We start from the raw sequence: 21921 nt of genomic DNA on the forward strand, positions 1-21921 counted from the left end.
CCCCCTCGATTTCCTGTTTTGTAATTGGATCTCTCATTGCCTTGGCATCATTTTCAGTTAATTTTGGTAACTTAATTTCACTCAATACATTCTTAATCTTCTCTATTTTACTGTCTATTTCCTCTGAATCATAAAGTGTCTCATAGTAGGCTGAGAAAGCTTCTGCAATATCTTTAGGATGGGACAGCATTTTCTTTGTGAAAGGATTCATTATCTTTTCCACTGTGCGATCTGCCTGTTTCTTGCGCAGCTGAAATGCTAGTAGCCTGCTGGCCCTATTCCCTGATTCATAGTACTTTTGATTGGCAAACTGTAATGCCCCCTCTGCCTTGTATGTCAACAAAGTATCCAGTGTTTGTCTGTATTCGCCAAGAGATTTTAAAGTAGTTTCATCATTAGTCTTTTTATGTTCCTCCTCCAGTTGTCGAATACGATTTTCTAACTCTACTTGTTTTTTATCGCGTTCTCTTTTGATTTGGGATGACAAAGAGATTAATTTCCCCCTCAGCACAGCTTTTCCAGCTTCCCAAAGAGTTGACACTGATACTTCCTCGTTGTCGTTATGTTCCATATACTCAGTCCAGTCGTTTTTAATTCTTTGAACTATTTCTGGATAATTTAGAAGTGAAACATTCATTCTCCACTGTTTAGGTTGTTTATTGTTCTCTAAATTTATTGTCATAACCACCGGACCGTGGTCTGATATTGTTATTGGTTCAATATGGCAATTTGTAACTTTATGTGCATCCCTCTTTAAAACAAAAAAGAGATCTATTCTGGAGTAGCTTCCATGGACCTTTGAAAAAAAGGTGTAATCACGCGCCGTGGGGTGGCTTTGACGCCATATATCTACTAGCCCCATCTCTTCAATCAAACTGGGCAAAATTTTAGCCTTCTGGGTCACTGGTCTCTGTTCATATGGGTATTTGTCCAATTTGTGGTTCATCACACAGTTGAGATCCCCTCCAGCTAGTATAAATCCGTCAGCTTTTGCTGTCAGAAGCGCTGAGATGTCCTTGAAGAAGCTAGGATCATCTTCATTAGGCGCATAAATGTTTAAGAGGGATATTCTCACTCCTCTAATTGTACCTACAGCTAAGATGTAGCGTCCCATTTTATCTTCATATGTGCTCTCTACAACGAAGCCCAGTGATCTGTGACATAAGATGGCAACTCCTCTCCGTTTGCCCCTTTCACATGAGGCACTGTAAACCTGCCCTACCCATGCCCTTCTAAGTTTTTTATGTTCTGTTTTGTTAAGGTGGGTCTCCTGAAGCATTGCAATTGAACAGTTCAGCCTTTTTAGCTGGGTCAAAATTTTATTTCTCTTTATTGGATTATTTACTCCATTTATATTATATGTGATTACTGTTAATGTATCCATTTTTGTGGCTTACGGTTTTTGGGTTTTTCCCCTTTTCCCTTCCTTATAAACATACCTAAATAACTATTGTTTCTCCCTTGTAACTGTACTTAATAACTATAATCAGGGTCACATCAAAAGCCATAGCTACATAGAGAATATTGTTTGCTGAGATACACAAAACATTAAAGAAACAAAAGAGTTTTCCTGAACATGGAAAAGAACTGTGAACTTCCAATTCCCCAGTGGTTTGCCCCTGAACTGAAGTGAACACAAACATAACCATACAAACAGACTCAGGGGGTCCCCACCCCTGATCTTCTTTGGGCAGAGAGACAAGGCTCTCTGGGTGTTGTGCACAAAGTGCCTGGGCGATGGTCCTCCAGGATGTCCCCGAAGTGTCCTCACACCGCCATGGTTGTAAAGTTTGCTTCATCCAATTTTCCTCTTTCACCGTTCCCCACTGTTTCGTAGCTTATTTTCCAGCAATTATGTTATAGCCTAAATCTATGTATTTGAGTCAATATTTTATGATAAATGATACTCCCTTAAAGGTCTAGTCTAGTTTTTCTTTTGTTCTACAATTATTGTCCATTGTCTTCCATATTCTTTGTCACAAATTTTTGTCTCTATTTACCTTCCATCCAGTTCTAGACTAGACATGGCGACCTTACTCCTGGCTAAGGGCTTGCTCCTCTCTGTTGTCACCCTGGATAATGGCTCTGATCTCAGCAGGGTTCAACTGTTGGCTCTTCCTCTTCTTTCCCTGGGTTGCCCAACCGTCCTGTGTCAGCTCCTCTTCCAGTATCTCTCGGTCCTCCAGGGATGTTTCAATGCCAAGATCTTTCAGTGTGGAGTGTGCAGCTAGAAGTGAGGGGAAGAGTTTTGTGCCCCCGTTCATGAAGAGTTTCAGCTGAGCTGGGTATGGTGACTGGGCCTTAATGTTCTTTTCTTTTAGCTTCTTTATTACCTCTCTGACCTTCTTTCTTTTCTTCTGCAAGTCAGGTGAGTAGTCATGGTCGAAATAAATCGTGTGCTCTTGGTACTTTATGTTTCTTTGCTTCCAAGCTTGTAGTAGCACTTTTTGTTTTACATTAAAGTCCAGAAACCGGGCTATAATGGATCTTGGGGGCGCCGCTGCGGCTTTAGGCTTTGGGCCTAGCGCTCTATGAGCTCTTTCTAGTTTAATGACAACTTCCTCTTGAAACTCTAGAGAAGTGCTCAGAAGGTCTGTGATAAAGTTCACCATATCTTCTTTTTCCACTCCCTCTGGGACGCCATACAGCCTGATGTTATTACGGCGGAGTCTGTTTTCCATATCGTCACATTTAGCAGCCAGGATAGCTTGTCTTCCTAGCAGGTGTCCTAGCGCTCTCTCCTGCCGTATGCTTCTGTCTTCCGTTGCACTTACTCTGTCCTCCGCTTCAGTCACTCTTCTGTCCAGCCCCTCCATTCGTTTCTTTAAGTCCTCCATGGATGATTCTACCCGGTGTAGAGAGCTTTTCAGGTCCCGGAACGAGTCGGTATTTTCCTGCCGCAGTTTTCGTAATTCCGTTAGCATCACTGTTTCCCCGCTAGCATCTCCTGTAGCTTTCAACGGTGTAGCTTCGGCTAACGTTAGCTGCTTGGAGCCTGTCGTAACGTCGTCTTTTCTACCAGCCTTCATGTCTTTCTTCTCCGTATTTTGACTGGAACTTCGTCCTCTTGAGCCTTTTCCTTTTAGTTTAGCACTCATTTATCACTTTTCGTTACTTTGTCGGCTATTTATTGTGGGTCTGGTGGAGCAGCAAAGTTATGCGTCCGTCTTCTCCATCGCCTTCCCGGAAGTCCAAATAAACATGTTTTAATGTGGAATAATAACTGATATTGGAAACATTTAGAAAGATCCAAAATGTAATTAAAGTGTTAAAAAAACTAATGGGAAGAAATAGTTTTCTTTTATCTTAAATTGTGACACTTTCTGGTGGGCTGGTCTAATAATTCACCGTTTTCAGTTTTCTGGCAGAGGCTACTTTGTTTTTGTTTTTGTTAAACATACTGACACCATGAAGAGTTGATAAGATTCATGTGCTCTAACCAGAGATGCACTGATCTGATATTATCTGTATCAGTCCCAATATTTAAAAAAAATCTGGACAGGCTATCAGTGACAAAGTTCCCGATACATAAGGGCAGGTCTATTCAGTCTAATTCTATGCTTTATTATTTATTTTACATTATATTTAGAATTCTTAATTGCACTTTCTGAACCATTTGAAGGTTTGTTGCAGTTTAGTTTTACATGTTTGACCAAGGTAATCAGTTTGTTTTTGTCAGTTTCAATTTATTATTATTATTATTATTATTTATTTTACATTAGCTGCTATACTCCTAATTGCACTGACTGAATAAATTAAAGTTGTTTTTACATGTCTGACCAAACTTCTGAAGCCAGTGGTGTTTAAGTGTTACAGAGTTATCAAATACATTTCTGATCCAGTGCATTTATGTCTGTATTTAAATAACGAAACATCGGATCGGTGTTGGCCGATTCTAAACCTCAGATATCGATGCATACGTCATAAATGAACTCAAATTAGAGGCTGAATTTTTCCAAATTTTCCTGTGAGAATATGATACAGCAGTAAAAGAGGAGCTTGTTTTGTGGAGTGTGATGTAATGCTGTGTGAAAGCAGCATGGGTGTCAGTTTCCTCGGTAAATCCCCCACCTGTGGCCAGGAAGCGATGCGCGGCCAGCAGCAGCTGAGGAGAGATCTTCACCTTCGATTCGCTCTCATGTTTGAAGGCAGAAAAGTCTCTCTTGTTCTTATCAGGTGCAACTTTCCTCCTGGTGCGATTGTCAGCTGAGAAGTGATACAAACAAACAGTTTACAGATCTATAAAATATCCTCTTAAATATTCTACAAATCCAACAATTTATAGTAATTTGGCATTTAAATTTAAAACAATTGGTAGTGTTGACAACAAAAACCTACTGTAAAGGTCAGATTCATCCAGAATCTCTGATTTAATTATCTCCTCGATCACGTCTTCTAGAGTGACCAACCCCAACACTTCGTAGAACGGATCTCCCTCGCCCTCGTTGTTCACCTTCTGGACGATGGCAAGGTGGGACTTTCCTGAAGGACACAGAGACGCTCAACCAAATGAGGATGAAAAATATCTGAATACATATTCTTTTCACACAAGTCATTAGACTTAGGAGTGAACTGATTGTAGGCTGATCACCGATTATTAAAATGTCTGGTACTGGTTTCTCTATAACTGGTCAAAATACACCTTCAATGTTCCAATATTATTTTCACCCAAAATTAAGGAAATGCCGAACGATTCATCGGCCAACCGATCAGGGCTGAAGCGACCAAACTAATTTAGTGATTTATTCATTATTAATTGAACTATAAGGACAAAAAAGTCAATTAACCGAAACAATAACATACTCAGAGTAGTAACTGAGCGAAAAATATATATTTCGCTACATGTATGTAGCGAAATATATATTTATGTAAAAAAACTACATACATTTTGCATTAAGACAAGGAAAACCTTCTTAAGTGTCAAAATTTTAGTTTCATCTGGTTAAATTCTGAATAAGAAATTCGTCTATTAATCACCTTATGATATCCAATTATCAATCACTTATTAAAGAAAAACAATCACCAGATTAGTCCTACACTTCATTAATATAAAATCAAGCAGAAAGAACTGAGATTTTCATGTTAGAAGTATTTTTTAACTGCATCCTTTGCTACTAATGATTAAACATTCACTAAAGCAAAGATATTATGTTGCATTACAGGAAATAAAATATGTATTTTCCTATTTAAAAAAAAAGGAAATTGAATTACCGGTAATTTAATGCATTTCTAATATTGTGTAAAAAAGCTTAAATGAGAAGTCAAAATGTGACTTTTTCATCTTTTATTAATTGATTGTCAGAATAATCGATTACTGACAAATTAAGAGCTACAACCGAACAATTTATCTACTGAAAATGTAATGAAGATCTCAAAATATAAATTATATTTTAATTTTCTTAGCTTGTGAAATATTTTGTAACAACAGGAGCAAAAGTGTCTCTTACTGTTGCCTTGCCTAGATCTATGTCTAACAGATCTAGGTCTATGTATAATAGAAACCATCACACTGTGTGACTATGTAGATAAATCAAACACTGACTCACGCCGTTTATCAACCCACACATTTTTTGTTTCAACTACAGTGAAAAAATTTGATAAATTATATAACAACATAAAATACAATTAGATCTTTGGGTTTACTCACATAAAGTATAATTTTCCCTCCTTTAATACCATGATAATCAAAAATATGAACCTTCTGGTGAACGTCATGCAGCTTCCTGCAGTGATCGGGTCTGTTGCTACCAAACTGTCAGAGTCGGTTATGATATCAGGCTGATATACGATAACCTCTCTGTTCCAGCATGAACTCACTCCCTGCGCCCCAAATAGCCTGTTAATGTGAGCTCGGTGTTACAGTTGGGCTGAACTTTGACCTCATGTTCAACGCCACGCCGAGACGCTTTCCAGAGAGCAGATGGCAGCCGGAGGCGGCGCCGAGCCCGACCTGGCAGAGTCCTGAATAATTTATGACACAGTGGACCGTTCTCTGGACGGAGAGTTTCCTGGATTTACAGAACATATGAGATTAAATTAAAAAGAATAAAACTTATTCCTAGGCCTGTCACAATCTCGCAGGATAAAATAATAATTCTGCCATTATTACCGTTATATTACTTGAAAATGGTCTCAAAATAACAATATTATCATTTATCGTAATAACTTCTGGGGCTGTTTATCGTCAAGCAGCATTTGTTATTGTGACAGGTCTAATTAGTTCAGATAGTAAAGGATGAATCTGTAGAGAAAATCATATCACAGATGTAAAACACCTGTCTGTGTTTCCAAAATAAAAGCAGCAGATCAGTGGGATTTACAAAGAGCTTGTATGACCGGCAATTAGCCGAAGACCAAAGGCTCAAAGTGGTTTTGTTATGCCCTTGATGTCAAAGCGAGCGCCGCCGCAGCGTCACACAAACGGACTCCACACATGCTCAGCCTTGACCTCGCCGGGTTTCATACAGAAATAGACTTTAGGGACTTTGAGGAATCCGTTTCCCTCCAGGACGGATTCACAGTCTCGCTCTGGTCTACGACGGCATAACAGGCCGAGGATCAAGTGTTGAAAGTTTAGTTTGGAAATGTGTGGAGGAAGCTGGAGAGCAGCCTGTGTGAGGTTCTGAGTAAAGCTGTGTTACTCTGATATACAGGCCAATCACTGAGTGGTTCATTCTTCAAATTATGTAGAAATTTTTCACATTTTCTGGTCAGCATTTTGGCAGAATAAAGGATTTTCTATACTGTTATTAGTAACTTAAAGTGTATTTTTTTATCAAAAGGAATATAAATCTATTATTCTTTTAATGGATGCACGATATATCGGTATTAACACCGATACCGGCCAATATTATGTTTTTAAGATATCGGTATTGCTCTATTTTATGGCAGCTGTTTTTTATCCCCAAGTTTTCAAGGTTTTGATGCATCAAAAATTTGATTAATTTCTAATAGTATAATAAATAATGATAATGATAAACAACGTTTTGATATAATTCACCAGTGTTGGTCTTTGTGTTTGGGACATTTGGGAAATGAATATCTTCCAAAACGGTTAAATCAACCTTGTGATTAACACACACATCCTATTGAACAGCACAGATATCTGAAACTTCCTTTATGGACACCGACTCCCTGCCTGACATCACATCAGGGAACGATGGAAAGAATCTGTCAAGAGAGTCCCACGAAGACAAACCCCCCAGGGAACATTCATTAGCCCATCTTTGCTCGTCCCACAGAAAAATAGAACCAGACACATCATGTAATGGAAAAGGCCTTGCGTTAGTGTCTGTGTGTGACCTCTTCCTGTAGTGCTGAGTCAATATTTCAGAGGAAGTGGGACCCCAGGAGACGCTCCACTACCACTTGAGAGTCTATCGACTCCTTCACAGCAGACACGAATTAACAGACAAACAAACTTTGTGGAGAAACTTTATCTAAACACAGACTGATCACTCAGTCACCTCTGACCTGCGTGAGAAGATTCTGTCTGCGCTGATCTTCTGACGCAATATTCATTTACCACAAAACATGATTAAAATGAACAGATCCGTACACAACTGACACCTGAACAGAAACACACACAGTTTGTCCTGAATCTGAACCGTCAGAGGGTTTACCTTAAACAACAAGATGCTCAGGAAGCTTGTCTATGTGGAAAAACCTTTTTAAATCCATGCGCTGCAGAGGAATTTAAAACAAAATATGAAAACATTAGATGAAAAATAGCAAAAAATAGAGTTTTGCGGTCAAATTGTCATCAATCAGTTTGTAAACAAATCATATTTCCTGATATAAAACACATTTCTAAAGTTGCTGCTGGTCTGTCACAATAACAAGTGTTGCCGGGCGATTAATTGTCCCAGAAGTTATTGCGATAAATGATAATATTGTTTTAAGACCATTTTCAAGTAACATAATGGTAATGGCATAATAATTCACGAAGACATTCAATCTTAAAGACAATTTAAATATCCAAACAACATAAAAACAAAACAACAAATAAAATGAATTATAAAGTCTCTGTGAACAAAACTGTCCTGCAAAAAAGCATCTAGTTGAGACCAAAACACCTGGCAGACTTTTATCATCCAATTTTTGGTAGAAAGAGAAAAACAATAAATTGAATCACTGGCGTTAGACACATGTAAGTTTTGTTTGCTGTTTTGAGTTTTGCATAAAGATGTGGCAAGAAATTATCTGGTGACCAAAGTAGGATGATTTTTAGTTTTATCTGTGTGACCTGTGACCTCCCAGTCTGAAACTGAAAAATCTGATAATTTTCCCAATCAGTGAATGCACCAGAGTCCTAACAGGTTGCTCCAACAGCAACAGTCTTTGGTGTGGAAAATTTTAATGGCAACAAAAGACATTAGCAATTGTCAGTAGTACTAGTGAAATGTTTAAGAGGTTTCTACAGTTTTTCGTTTCCGCCATCACTAATGCAAATTTTCTGTAAAAACGGTCAAAAAACATTGAGTTTAAGTGACACCAACTCCCACCAGCAGGTGGCAGAATATCTTGCTCCTAGTACTGCTCCCTCCACCTTACTTGATATCAAGCTATTGTCCATGATCAATAATCTAGCTATAAATTATTTTGTCAATATTTTTTGTTTTAAAATAAGTCTAACCTTGTAGAGCAATCATTTCTCTCTCACACAGTGTGACGTCGCCTCTTCCCCTAGCATAAATAATGAATCAATATCTTAAACACGATTCTTATTTTCTAAGTGAAGCTTCAATCTGCTCAAATGGGTCAAAGCTTTACAAAAACTTCACACAAAACTCTACATCTGTGCATCTCTATAAATATACATTTGTCCAGTAGGGCGGCGCCATACCTAGAACTGACATAATTGTGAAACTTTAGCTCAACGTTGAAGATGGTTAGCCTGCATTTTGTAACTTTTTCGTTTTATTCTTGCAATATTGCAACCATTTCAATGTTTGACAGCTCTGCTGTCTAATCTTCAATCTAATTATTCTGACTGATTTTAATCCTGTTACATATCTTGTATTTGCAGGTTGGAAAAGCCCTTCAGAAAGCATCACATGGACTGAACTTTAAACTCTTCTTTTAAGGAAAATATAAAGGAAAAGGGAGTGAATTTAATATGTACCTTCTAGAGTTAGAGATTTATTTTCTCTCTCAAAAAAGAAAGAAATGAAAAACAAAGATTGCAGAATAGCAGCTCCAACTAAAAACAGGAAGCGAGAACCAAACCGACCTTTATCGGAAATGTTAAACTCAGCTTCTCCTTTTCTTTCTGCAGCACTTCCATTATATTACAAGCAAATGAACAATAAAACTATTCACTGACACACTGCAAGTCAGTGAATAGTTTTCTGTGTGAGGCAGCATCGTGTTTCCTCCAGGAACTGTCAGCCACTCGTCTGCACACACACAGACAAATTCCCGGCAGGTGATTTGACCTTGCAGTTAGGTTTCTCTGCCCTCTGGCTTTTCCATCACCAGCCAGTAAGCCGGCCTGTTTGTTGACACAAAACATCCACAACAAAGCTGCGAGGGGGAGAGCGATGAGTCTTTACAGGAGAGGAATGCCTCTCCTGCTGCCCACGGAGCAAAAAAACACAACCGGTCGGCTGCGTATCAGCAGCAATGACCGGCGGTTTCAAAACAAGCCTGCTGTGAGGGAAAGAAACAAAACCATGCAGCTGCAAAAATGCTCCTGTTGCGCTCACACACACACAGACAGTTGTGTAATAACCGAGCTGAGATATGAGGGCCTGCTGTGTGGGACAGGTCAAGCTCTTTAAACCCGTTTTTCCAGTTAAAACCGGAGTTGCGTGCACCCAGGTCTGCTGTGATCCCGAGACGCGGCGCCGCAGATGAATTGGATCACAAACCGCCTCACTGTATTTCACGCCAACATCCTCAGCAGCTCCTGCTGCAGAGGCGGCTAAATGCTAAAGGTTCAGGCTGAGTTCTGCTTCTCCGCAGCGCAGGACAAAACTCAGAATCAAAGCAAATGTGTTGGCGCTGGAAAATTTGTTTGAGGTGGAAAACAAGGAAAAATATCTGCTCAAGTGTGTGGGGGTCAAAAGGTCAGCTGCTGCCCAAAATGAAAGAGTTTTATGCAAACTGGTAGTTTCTGCAGAACTTAAAGAACAGATTGGAACAAAAATCAATAAAAAATACATCCTCGTACTTTTATTTCACTAGTAACAGTGAAATAAATGTTAATATTGTTATTGGTAGTATTTGTATAAATCATAGTGTAGTGTCTTCTTGATCAAATAATCTCTGTCAGGGATAAATTACAGCCTGAACAATCTGACCTGAAAGGACACTGACTGTACGCAGCTTTAATTAGCTTTATGATATTCAAAGTTCAGAACACTTCATGCCCTGATAAGGCTCTTATTGTGAAGGTTTGCTGTACTGCAGCTATAATTAGAGGCATACATCATCATATTATTTTGGTGGCTCTGCTGAGTGTCATCAGACTGTTAAAGTGACGCTAGCAGTCAAATAAATCAGTTAAACAGATAAACCTGACCATCCAGCTAAATGTCGGCTAGCTCACCATTAGCTGCTAGGAAGCCATTAGCCGGTAATTTCCATCTGCATTTATTTTAGATATAACATCTCCAGAAAGCTTCTGTAAAGTCCAAAGAGCAGCTGCATGTACCACTTCGAGGTGTTGGCTGGTTTAAAAGCTGCAACATTTTTAGAAATTTTGTTTGAACATATTTGTTGAAATATCAAGATCGATATCAGGTGATGTTTGTCTATTTCTATCATATACTATCAGTCTGATAAGTAAAAATGGGACGACATTAACAACCGATGTTTGTTTCCAACTTGCTGCTGTTTGTGTTTAGCCCTCACCCGTTCAGGCAGAATTACCCATTTTAGATCTCACTACCATCTACATGAGGTTGCACCCTAATGAGTAAGCAAAAATATGAAGAGAGTGTTTGTGTGACAAATTTCTGCTGAGCTGCTCTTTCCTCATGCTGACAAACATTACTTCAGCACGGGGTCTAGATTTGGCAACCTAAATGAAGATGAGTGCAAAAAGACTCACCATGTTAAAATGTTGAGTATGTTGAATGTGAGGAAATAAAAGCACAAGACGTCCAATAGGAGAACTGAGTAAGAAGCAAAATGCCTCAACAGCAAAACTCCAATTGCTTCAGTAAAGGACTAAAATTAATGATATTTACAGTTAGAGTAAGGCAGCAAAGGCTCAGAATATCATTTAAAAAATATTCATTAAAGTACAAATACTGTAATAAGAATATGAATGTGAGTGATTGTTTTTATTTGGTTTAAATAACTAACACACCTGTGGAAGATTGGCCCCGCCCCCAGAACATCTTTTAAATTAAAAAGTGGGCGGAGTCAATAGACTCAACTTCTTTTTGCAAAAAAGCGACAAATCTCTCGACTATTTTCAAATTTACTGAAAAATGTCACAATTTGAACAGAAAAAGAAAAACTTCCACCGCTTATCTGCCAAAAAGTTGATTTTGCGGTTTAGTTACTCTTTAAATTCTTTAGCGTTTTAAACCTTTTACATAACTAAAGAAAAAATAACTGTAAATGCACATTCTGACAAATATGACAACTATAAAATGTTTAACAGCCTGAAAGCAGAAACAAAACAGCAAAAATATTTAATAAACATTAATAATAATTATTTGAGGCTCTAATAATTGTGCTTTGATGATCAAATGCAGTGAAATCTCACCATCTTTAAGCTTAAGTTACTAAATGAAGCCATTACGTCTGTTGCAATAAGCAATAAAGCAATTAATTGGATGATAAACTAAAACGATCTCAATAATTTCCATTTGTATGATTTATCTTTTCTCTTTTTCTACCAAAAACTGGATGATAAAGTCTTTTGTCTGGTGTTTTGGTCTCAACTAAGTTTTTTTAAGGATAATTTTGTTTACAGCGTCTTCATATTTCATTTTATTTGTTATTTCTGATGTTTTTATTTACTTTAAATATTTAAAATATCTTCCGTTAGTGTTATTTGATCTTTGAGAATGCGTTTTGTATTATTTAGGCGTTACCATTACATTACTTGAAATTGGTCTCAAATCAACAATATTATTGTTTATCGCAATAATTTCTGGGACAATTTATTGTCCAGCAAAATGTGCCATCATGACAGGCCAAGCAGCTCTCCGTACTCGTTAGGTTGTCAAAGTGAGACTCACAGCAACGGTAACAACAGAGGTTTTATTTTCCGAGCCTTAAAGTTCAGACACTGAAGAGAGAAACGCCATCTAACAAAAGTAAGAGTAAATTAATGAGGTTTACTGTCTGTTTATTGTCTCTGCAGAACCCCTGAATGTCGACAGACCCGTAGAAATATACCTGCCTGCAGCAGAACGACAGGTGCTCTGCACCTCCTGCATGCAGCCACGGTCCAGCTCACCTGCATCAGACGCATGAATTTCTCCCTCAGCATGCTACTAGATTCTCTAGAGTCAAAGTCATAGTGTTACGGGAATAAAGTCGTACAGCAAAAAGTCTAAATAAAACAAGAAAAAAACTCACAACATTACAGGAATGAAGTACTAATTTTATAAGCCCAAAACAAAAAATCTTAAATTAAAATGAAAAATGTTGGCATAGGACATATTTAATCTTTTAACACCTCTGCATCAAATTATTGTCAATAGAAGGACTTTGGGATGATTGACTGAGTCCATTTCACAGAAAGACGAGCTGTTCCTGCCACATCTCCATAACTGTGTCAAACAACTTTCTTCTGGTTTTATTCAAGGCTATTATAGTTAACTAAAACTAACAAAATACAATTGAAATTGAGAAATTATTTTTGTTAAGTAAATAAAAACAGTAATTAATGGGGAAAAACTAACTGGAATTATATCATGAATTCATAAAAACTAACTAAGATATACTGTAGATATCCAAACCTTCATTTTTGTGTTTATGAATCTGTTTATTAGCCTTTCAAATTGATGTAGAACAATTATTTTTTTGCCTCCACACAAGTAATTTACATCAACTGTCGGCAAACTACAGTCATTGGGTTGTTTTGTTTTTTTTAACAATTTCTGAATACTGAGTAAACTTTTGGAAAATTGTATCTTCTGTTGAGTATTAATTACCCAATCGATGTGAACATGATCCAAACACAAAAATTACCCAAAGTATAAAATAATTAAAACTACTACCACTAAACTGAAACTAAACTATATTTAACAAAAAGTCACAACAATATTAAACTAAAATGTAATGAGGACCCCAAATTATAACCCTGGTGATGTTGCGTCTTTATTCCATTAAGATCACGAGTTTATTCTAATAATTAAAAAAAAAATCTCTTTGTCTGATCCTACAGTCTGTAGGTGTGTCAGTGTAGCTGTATACGTCTGCACTTGTTACAAAACACAAAAGGTCATGAGGTTAGCAGGCCAGAACATGTGATCAGATCAGATCTTTAGGCGTCTTAAATAAATATGTCACTGTGAAGCAAAGAGAGAAAAAAAGACAACATGTTAGGAAGATGTAAAAATGTGAAGTAACTTTATGAGTAACTCAAGTCTGCATGAACCAAAGTGACTTAAATGAAATGAGAGAAATCTTTGTGTGTGTGTGAACACCAACATGCAAGGAAAATTTGACATTAAAATGTTTGCAGAGGGAAATAAAGGCTGTCAGTCATCCAGGGACACTTTGCATGCTGTGTATTCATTCTTAGAGTTTTTCCTAAACTTGTTCTTTTCATACTATTCAAGTGAAAATATATATATATTTTTTCTTTAGGGAGACTATAAGTACTAATTATCATATGTGGTAAAAACATTAAAGTTTTTTAAAACACCATTTACACCAATGTTAAATAGGTAAAGTGTTAAAACAAATTTAATCTCAAAGTTTTAGAAAAGTCTATCCTGTAATTTAATACATTTATTCAGAAAAACAAAATCCATACAATAAATCATACAAAACCAAAAATGACCGACTACAGGCTCCACTAACAATTCCTATCTAAATAAATTTAACTGCACCTGTTTATTACCATTCTACTTTTACATTTGGTCAAAGTTTTTGAGCAGATTGGAGTAGTTTTGTTATTTTGCTGGACATTTGTTCATAATTTCTTTTGATTGAGTCGAATGTTTGAACAATTATTCCCTCTGGTCCTTTTTTTATTTTTTCACTTTCAGACGGTTGTTATGATGCATAATTGTGGCAACATTTAACCTTATCAAAGCCTCATCAGTGTCAGGATGGTTTAAACAACTACAGCAGGCTGAATGAGAACTAACACATCATTTTTAAGAAAATTATCACTCCACAAATATGTTTGTATCAAACCACAGGACTCACACAGTGAGTGACCAGAACAGGAGTCTGCTGGCTCGGGTTCCCAAACCCGGATAAAATGCCTTGACAACCACAAACAAAACGGAGGCTGAGTCATTTCCTCAAAGGCTTGAAAGCGTTCGAGTAAAAAGTGCTTCGTCTCATACTAAACCTGCTTATCCACTCAAAAGTCAATCTGTCCAATCAATAGAACATAAATAAAACTGAAACTGAGACACTTCACAGGGTTTCCCCCTGAAAACGTCCTAAGTCCAGTGCTGGGTTGGCAAGGCGGTCATCCAGCGAATTACCAAACAAAATGTTTAAAGTCGACTGGAAATTTGAAAATATTGCTAGGTAATTACATATTAAAGGAAGAAATTATTTACAAAACCTAAACACCGACAACAAAGTCTTAAAAATGACAAACCTAAAAAACGGAACTATTAAAATAAATATTAACTTGTTGCACCTGAGTTGTTTCATCCTACAGTGTCTTTTTTTATCTTTTATCCTTTTATTTGTCACTTTATTTGCTGAAGTTGTTGGCGTGTAGAACTGTATTATTCCAGTTAGTTGTGTGTTTATAAAACTAACTAAAACATACTGAAATTATAGATATAATATCTTTCATTTTTGTGTTTAATCTATTTAACTGCTGTGAAATACATTTTCAGCAGTTTGCAACAGCTTCAGTCTCCATAAGTTACAGCACTCCACTTATGCTAGTCCGCAAAAGTTGAGAGAAAACGCCGGAGTCAGTTCAACAATAATTAAAAGCATTTTTAGAAAATTGGATCTTCAAGTATTCATTACCCAATCGATGTGTACATAATCACAATAACATACTTTGGCCTTTTTGAATTCTGTACCTAAAAAAACTTAAGTATGAAAAAACAAGAACTATTAGTATAACAAATAAAAAACTAAACTAATAACTAATAAAAAAAGATTTGCAAAGACTAATTAAAACTATCAACAGTTTATCCAAAGAGACTCTTTAACATGTAACACTGTTAATGATGTACATAAAAAACCTATAATAAATAAACAAACACTTAGTCTGGTGGGGACAGAAGTAAAACCTGGTGGCGCGCCAGGCTTAAATTACTCATACTCATTTAACCCAAATAACGTTTAATTTACCCACAGAAAAATAATGTTGCTTTATCAAATAGAGGCTTTGATGTCGGAGCAGTATAACTCAGAAGCGGAGGCTTCGTCATGTGACTGTTGACAGAGTTCCTCGTGCCTCCAGGACCTTCATGCTTCACTTGTCGTTGTGTACCTTTTGAATTTACGCCTCATGTTTCATATCCATAAAACCTCAAATGTTATAACGGTAAACACTTGTTTACCGTTTAAGCTGTCAATCAGCTTAAACAAATAATACTTATAACTTAGAGGTTTACTTTCAGAATTTCCAGTGAGTGGAAAATCTTGCGCCATAAGCATGAGCTCACTCCTCCGTCCTTTGAAAAGGTAAACGGGAAACAAAACCTAGAGAAATCACAGCTGCGCATTGTACAAATTTACGAGGTAAAACCGTAAATCTGACATAACTGGAGCGCTGGACCACAAGGAGCTGTATGTGTGCACACACTGACGCCGCTGGATGCCTTCACTGTGGTAACCGATGCCAAGCAGCAGGTGAGAGGAACTCGAGATGCAGGCGGGGAGTCGGGTCAGAGCAGGAGGTGAGTTCCTCTCTAGAATCACATCTATCCACTGACCGCAGCGCTACGGGTAAGAATAACATTCAGCAGCATCTCTGGCTTAAAGTTCTCAGTGACGTTCAAATCAAGATGGAGATTTTCAAATTTACTGGTTGATGTTCTGCTGAGATGATTTCAAAATGAAATGTTGCTCAAAACTAAAACTGATCAGTTAACAGGAGATCTGTTAACAGATAAGAAAATGTTTGCTGCATGTTGACTTGCAGCAAACTGATAAGATCTGTTCTTACGTGAACCACAGCAAACCATCACTCCCAGCAGTGACTTTAACAGTCCGCCATGAAGCCTCCCTTTGCTGCCAAGTCTTCAGCCTTCCAGTTAAAACGAGCATGAACGTTCCTCATTTAACACTTTATCAATCTGGAGATCTAAAATTAGGATTCTGAAGCAAGCCTGAAGCTCCAAATTCCATAAATATGGATCATTTACTATAAATATAGGTGATTGTAGGGTGGTTATCGAAATGAAGTTACACCAAAGTTTTAAATAGATGTATGGAGCATAGATTACCGTGTTTCCACTCCTCGACATGCTGCTGAGCAGCACCAGGCTCTGTCTGAGGACCTGTTCTCTTGTTGACCATATTTAACAATTCCATGCATTTTTAGTTTAATAACAAGGTATTCTCTAATCCCACTAATCTAATAAACATACTCACAGCTCTATTGAGAGGTCAGCTCTCCATCTAAGTTTTTCTTGACTGATTTTGCATTAAAAGTTTCCTTTAATGACATATTAACGTCAAAATTACGTTTCAATTAAATTTACCAACAGCAAATGGTTGTGTAGAATATTGCTAAACGCATTCAAGATCATATCATAAAGATATGATTCTTCTTGTAAAAGAAGTGAGGCACTGGGAATTGACACAAAGCAACTGCGTATTAATATTACAGCAACTTATCCTCTGCAGGCAGATTTATCAATGTTTATATAGAGAGACTGCAGCTTGTTACCAAAGCCTCCCACCTTCCTGGCCGAGCCCTCCTAGACGAGCTGCAGAGCTTTTCTTTTGCCAAATGTCACGCAGCACCATGCGTCGCTACAACAGCTCTAAACCTGATTTATGTCTGTTAATTAGAGACCTGAGACAAACAGAAACAACAGCGCATGAGAAGCAGACACAGATGCTTTGGTAAATGCATACAGCCGCTTCCCTTATAACCACGTCTTGAATTAAGTCAAGCTTTTTGTGCCAACACACAGACATGACGCCAAAGCCTCCTGGGGAGATTTTATGTCACACTGAGACCAAATTATGATCCTGCTGCAGATTGGATGCAAAAAAACCAAAAAGTTAATTTATGTAACCTGTGAAACCCGTCAAGCTGCTACCAGAATAATCTGTCTCCACACAGCTTTTGGTGAAAACAGCAACATTTTTTGGGGGGATAATGACTGTTTATACTTCAAACAGACCTTCTGTTTAGTAATCCTCCCAGTTCAATTACTAAACACCTCAATACATTTCCTTCATGTTTCAGAGGCGGTCTCCAAACTCAGGGCTTCATGTTCGTACCCAGCAGTTACCATTTCCTGAGGTTGACTCATTACAGACTCGGTTCATCACTTATTGCTAAAATCAACCATAAACTGCTGCTGGACTGGAGAAACACAATGTATTACTAATTAAGTTGCTGTCTGATCTACATGCAGAGAGTACAAGAACAGTACTGTTCAAAAGTCTTGGGTCAGCACTTCTAACTTATCTTTCACAACCAATAAACCAGTTACTGATCAATATTTTGGGGGGTTTTCAGGGTCTTGCTACGTTTTTCTTGGTTCAGTGTTTTACCATGTTTGAGGAATATTTTTATTAGCTTTTTTGCTACATTATTATCCCTCATTCAGGCCAAAAAGGCTCCTGATCTTAAAGAATGGAGCACATGAGTGTAGGGTTGAAATGTTGATGCATTATTTTCACTTAATTAATGTAGATGTAGATGAATTAAAAATTGTAACGCTATTAATTGCATTTTTAATTTTTTCTTTTTTTTTTAAAATACAAATATATTTTCTGGTTCGACCGTAAATCTGACGCACAAGTTACATCCAAGCTAATTTCTGCTGCTGAACACAATCTGACGGACGCTGAAAAAGACTACTGTTGTACTGAAGCTGTGCTAAAAGCAGTGAGTTTATCAGCAGAGCTATTCAAGGCTAAAATAGCATCTCAATGCTAACATGTAGCAGCTAACGCTAACACTTTGCACCAATCTGATGGGTGAATAACCCGAATTACAGATTAAAATCTATAAATATTTTTGTTACTGGGCTCATGTCTATTCAAAAAGGGTGTTTGAATTGAAAATGTTGCTTATTTTGTCAATATATAGTTTTCCATTAATTAATTACAGACTTTGCAGTTAACTTGAAAAATTTAATCTAGTCCAACAATCACTTTAGACAAATTTAAGTTTAGTCACAAAGGCTAAACTTTTCCCAATTTAGAACATTTTTAAAAGACTTTCTGCTGAACTGGTGACCAAGATCACTGTAATATAAAAACAGAATAGTTTTAAATTTTGCACAAGCTTTAAACGAGACGAATCCTAAACAATAAGCCTCCTTCAGGCATAACATTATGACCAGCAGGTCCTCCTGACAGGTCTGGGCTGTTCTGTTTGTTTCGACATGTTTCTGTTAAAACCAGCTTTGCCTTCTGACTTTGTGATTTAGATTTTGACTGATAAAGATTATTTTTCTTAATGACAATAACAAACAAATGAAGGAAAAAATTATTTTAGTTATCAATTAATCTCTTGATAATTCTTTCAGTTAATCAGACACAATATTAGGGATACAATAAAAGATGCAAATAAGCAAATAATTCAATTTCTTTTTTGAATAACATAAAAAATGTTATTGTCCACAATGTAAAAACATAGTATTCCTTTAGTGAACATCGGATTATTTGTAGCAGCTAAAAAATATTTCTCACACGGGAAAAGTTCAGCATTTCTGCTTGACTGAACATCAGCACAGTGTAGGGCTGAGCTGGTGATTATTTTTTGGATTAACTGATTAATAACTGCAAACAAAAGGTGAGCTATGAGTGTTTTTGAGCTGCAGATGCATCATTTGCTACAAATTATCAGGCGTTCACAAAAGAAAAGCTGTTATTGCATTTTAGTCCATAAAATTTACATTTTCTTATTGAAAATGTTTTTTATGCATTTCTAATATTGCTTAAAAAGCGGTTGAGTGAAAAACCTGCAGATTAATCCGATTAATCGCCAGAATAATCGATAACTACAATAAACGCAGCACTAGATATAATTGGTGTTAGTTGCATCAGCTGTCAGTAAATAATGAGATAATTTGGTGTTTTTTATGTTAGTTTCAGTTAAAGGTTCTACAAAAATGTCAGTTTTGTTATTTTAAATTGGAATTGAATCATTTGTTTATTTGGATTTTTATGTATTTCTGATATTGTATAAAAAAAGGTTTAAAGGTTGAATGAAAAACCTGCATATTAATCCAATTAATGGACTATTGCAGTCATAGATATAATTAGTGTCAATCACTTCACCTGGCAGTTTATAGGGAATCTTAATCTTAATCCATCTTAATTTGTGGGGAAAGTTCTCCAAAAATGTTGTTTATTTTTGATTTATTATATATTTCTAATGTATAAAAACCAGTTTAAGGGATTGAATGAAAAATCTGCACATTGCTCCGAATAATTGTGAAAATAATGGATAGCATAGTTGCAGCCTAAAATAGTTATTGTTAACCACCTGACCTGTCAGTGAATAATGAGTTAGTTTCTTGTTCTCCATCTTAATGTGGGGAAACAACAACATAAGATTCCAACAAACCTTTCTTAAACTCCTCCAACATGGCGTCCAGCTTGGTGTCATGGAAGACGAAGTGGACCGAGTGGTTGTAGAACTTGGTGATGGTCTTCAGGGTGGTGCAGTCGTCCGGGTCCACGAAGGCCAGGTCTTTGACGAAGAGGATGTCCACGATGTTGGACTGCTCGTGCTCGTAGACGGGAATTCGCGTGTATCCGCTCTCCATGATCTCCGACATGGTGTTGAAGTCCAGCACCGCGTCGCTGCTGATCATGAAGCAGTTGCCCAGAGGCGTCATGATGTCCTCCACCGTTTTGGTCCGGAGCTCCAGCGCGCCTTGGATCATGTTGAGCTCCTCTTTCACCAGGTCGTTGTAGGGTTCGGTTACTTTCAGCATTTCCACCAGCTTCTCCCGGTTATATACAGTTCCGATCTCCTGGCCCAAAACGCAGTCCAGGATCTTGCTGATGGGCCAAGACAAGGGGAAGGTGAGCAGCATGAAGAGCTTGGTGAGCAGGATGGTGTTGGCACCCACTGCCAGGCCGTGTCTGGAGCACAGCGCCTGGGGCACGATCTCTCCAAAGATCACGATGCCGACGGTGGAGGCGACCACAGCTCCGAGTCCGGACTTGGTGAGGTCGTCCAGGAGGATAGTGAGGGTAGTGTTCACTAGGACATTCCCGAGCAGCAGCGAGCACAGCAGGTAGTTGCCCTTCCTGCGGATGGGCTCGATCTTCCGGGCATACTTCTTCTCCTTGTCCGTGCCGCAGCTTTGCACGATGCGGAGCTCCATGGGGTCCAGCGCCATCAGCCCCAGGTTGAGCCCGCTGAACATCCCGGACAGCACCAACAGGCAGCAGATGAGGATCACCTCCAGCCAAAGGGGCAGCAGGGACGTGCTCTCCTCCTCCACCACCAGAACTCTTAACTCCTTCTCTTCCAGAAGAAACCATTTGTTCTCCTGGGGGTCGAGGATGCACAATCCGAACACTTTCTTATCTTCGTTTTTTCGAAGCTTATTCACGGTGATGTTGACAACCCCGGCGTTGTTACGGTAGTTTACCTGCATGCGCCCTTTCACTAACATACCATTCGAGTGTTCGGGACAAGTCCTGTTAAGAGACCGGTGCTCGACTTCATCAAGTTCGGCGAACCTGATGAGCTCCGAGCTGTTGGGTAACAAGTGGGTACCGTAGAACCTGAAGAGGTTCTGGCTGCCCTCGGTCACCTGAATCATCCCCTCATTGGTCATCCCGGCCGGCTTGTCGCTCTTCTCCAGCCGCATCCCAAATATCTGAGTGCCGCCCTTGGACTCCCGAGTCGCTGTCTCGGCCTCCCTTCCCGCCAACACGCACAAAAACACGAATAAAGTCAGAAGAAAGCCCAGTCCACTCGAGTCTGTCGCCATGTTTGTTTCACTCTATGCCAACGTCCGACCTGACGTCAACTACTCCTTTCCTGGGGCCAGCCCACTAGTTAGCATAATCACACACAGCCAATCAGCGAACGATACGTCACGCGAAAACTTTGTTCGAGCTCGCTATGGTAAGCTGTTTTACCATAAAATCGGCTCCAGTTATAAGGAATAGGTTTATTTCGACATATTAGTTCATTGAGATATTTCTAATTACAATCTGACGACATTTGTGAAGACAATTGTGAAGTATAACTTTTTCCATTTATAAAATATGTTTTGAATCATGTATAATTTTCTTTCTACTTCTCAACTGTACACCACTTTGTGTTGGTCTTTCACATTAAATTCCAATCAAATGTATTTATATTTGTGGTTGTAATGTGACAAGATATGGAAAAAAATTCAAATGGTATCATTACTTTTGCAAGCCACCGCATTTCAGATAACAACAATTAAATTATGAGTGGTGGAAAAATAAATGTAAGATATCTCACTTTTTGTTCTGACTTGTCAAAATTCCAATTAAATAGAGCTTGAATTACACAAGAGTTCAACATTTCTTAAATGTATTTTTAAATAGGAGATTTGCAGGAGATTTGACAAGTAAAATTGAAATTCAATAAGGACTCGGCAAAACTAAGAGAATTTT

General features: G+C 38.0%; 1 protein-coding gene across 6 annotated transcripts in view; it reads right to left on the reverse strand.

Moving 5' to 3' along the window:
- The window catches only part of LOC116729997 (metal transporter CNNM4), a 43952-nt gene extending 22645 nt beyond the window's left edge, over positions 1–21307 (reverse strand). For 3 of the 6 annotated variants that reach the window (XM_032578932.1, XM_032578931.1, XM_032578930.1), the window contains exons 1-3: positions 19880–21305; positions 4339–4482; positions 4072–4206 (exon numbers count right to left, since the gene is read on the reverse strand). In XM_032578932.1, the coding sequence (XP_032434823.1) occupies positions 4072–4206; positions 4339–4482; positions 19880–21263 (1663 nt within the window). In that variant the 5' untranslated portion in view covers positions 21264–21305. Of the gene's footprint in view, positions 1–4071; positions 4207–4338; positions 4483–19879 lie in introns of all 6 variants that reach the window. The other 3 variants (XM_032578933.1, XM_032578934.1, XM_032578935.1) reach the window with 3 other exon arrangements.
- Between the last annotated feature and the right edge of the window lie 614 nt (positions 21308–21921).

Source organism: Xiphophorus hellerii, chromosome 12 (assembly GCF_003331165.1).
Source record: "Xiphophorus hellerii strain 12219 chromosome 12, Xiphophorus_hellerii-4.1, whole genome shotgun sequence".
Lineage (NCBI taxonomy): Eukaryota > Metazoa > Chordata > Actinopteri > Cyprinodontiformes > Poeciliidae > Xiphophorus > Xiphophorus hellerii.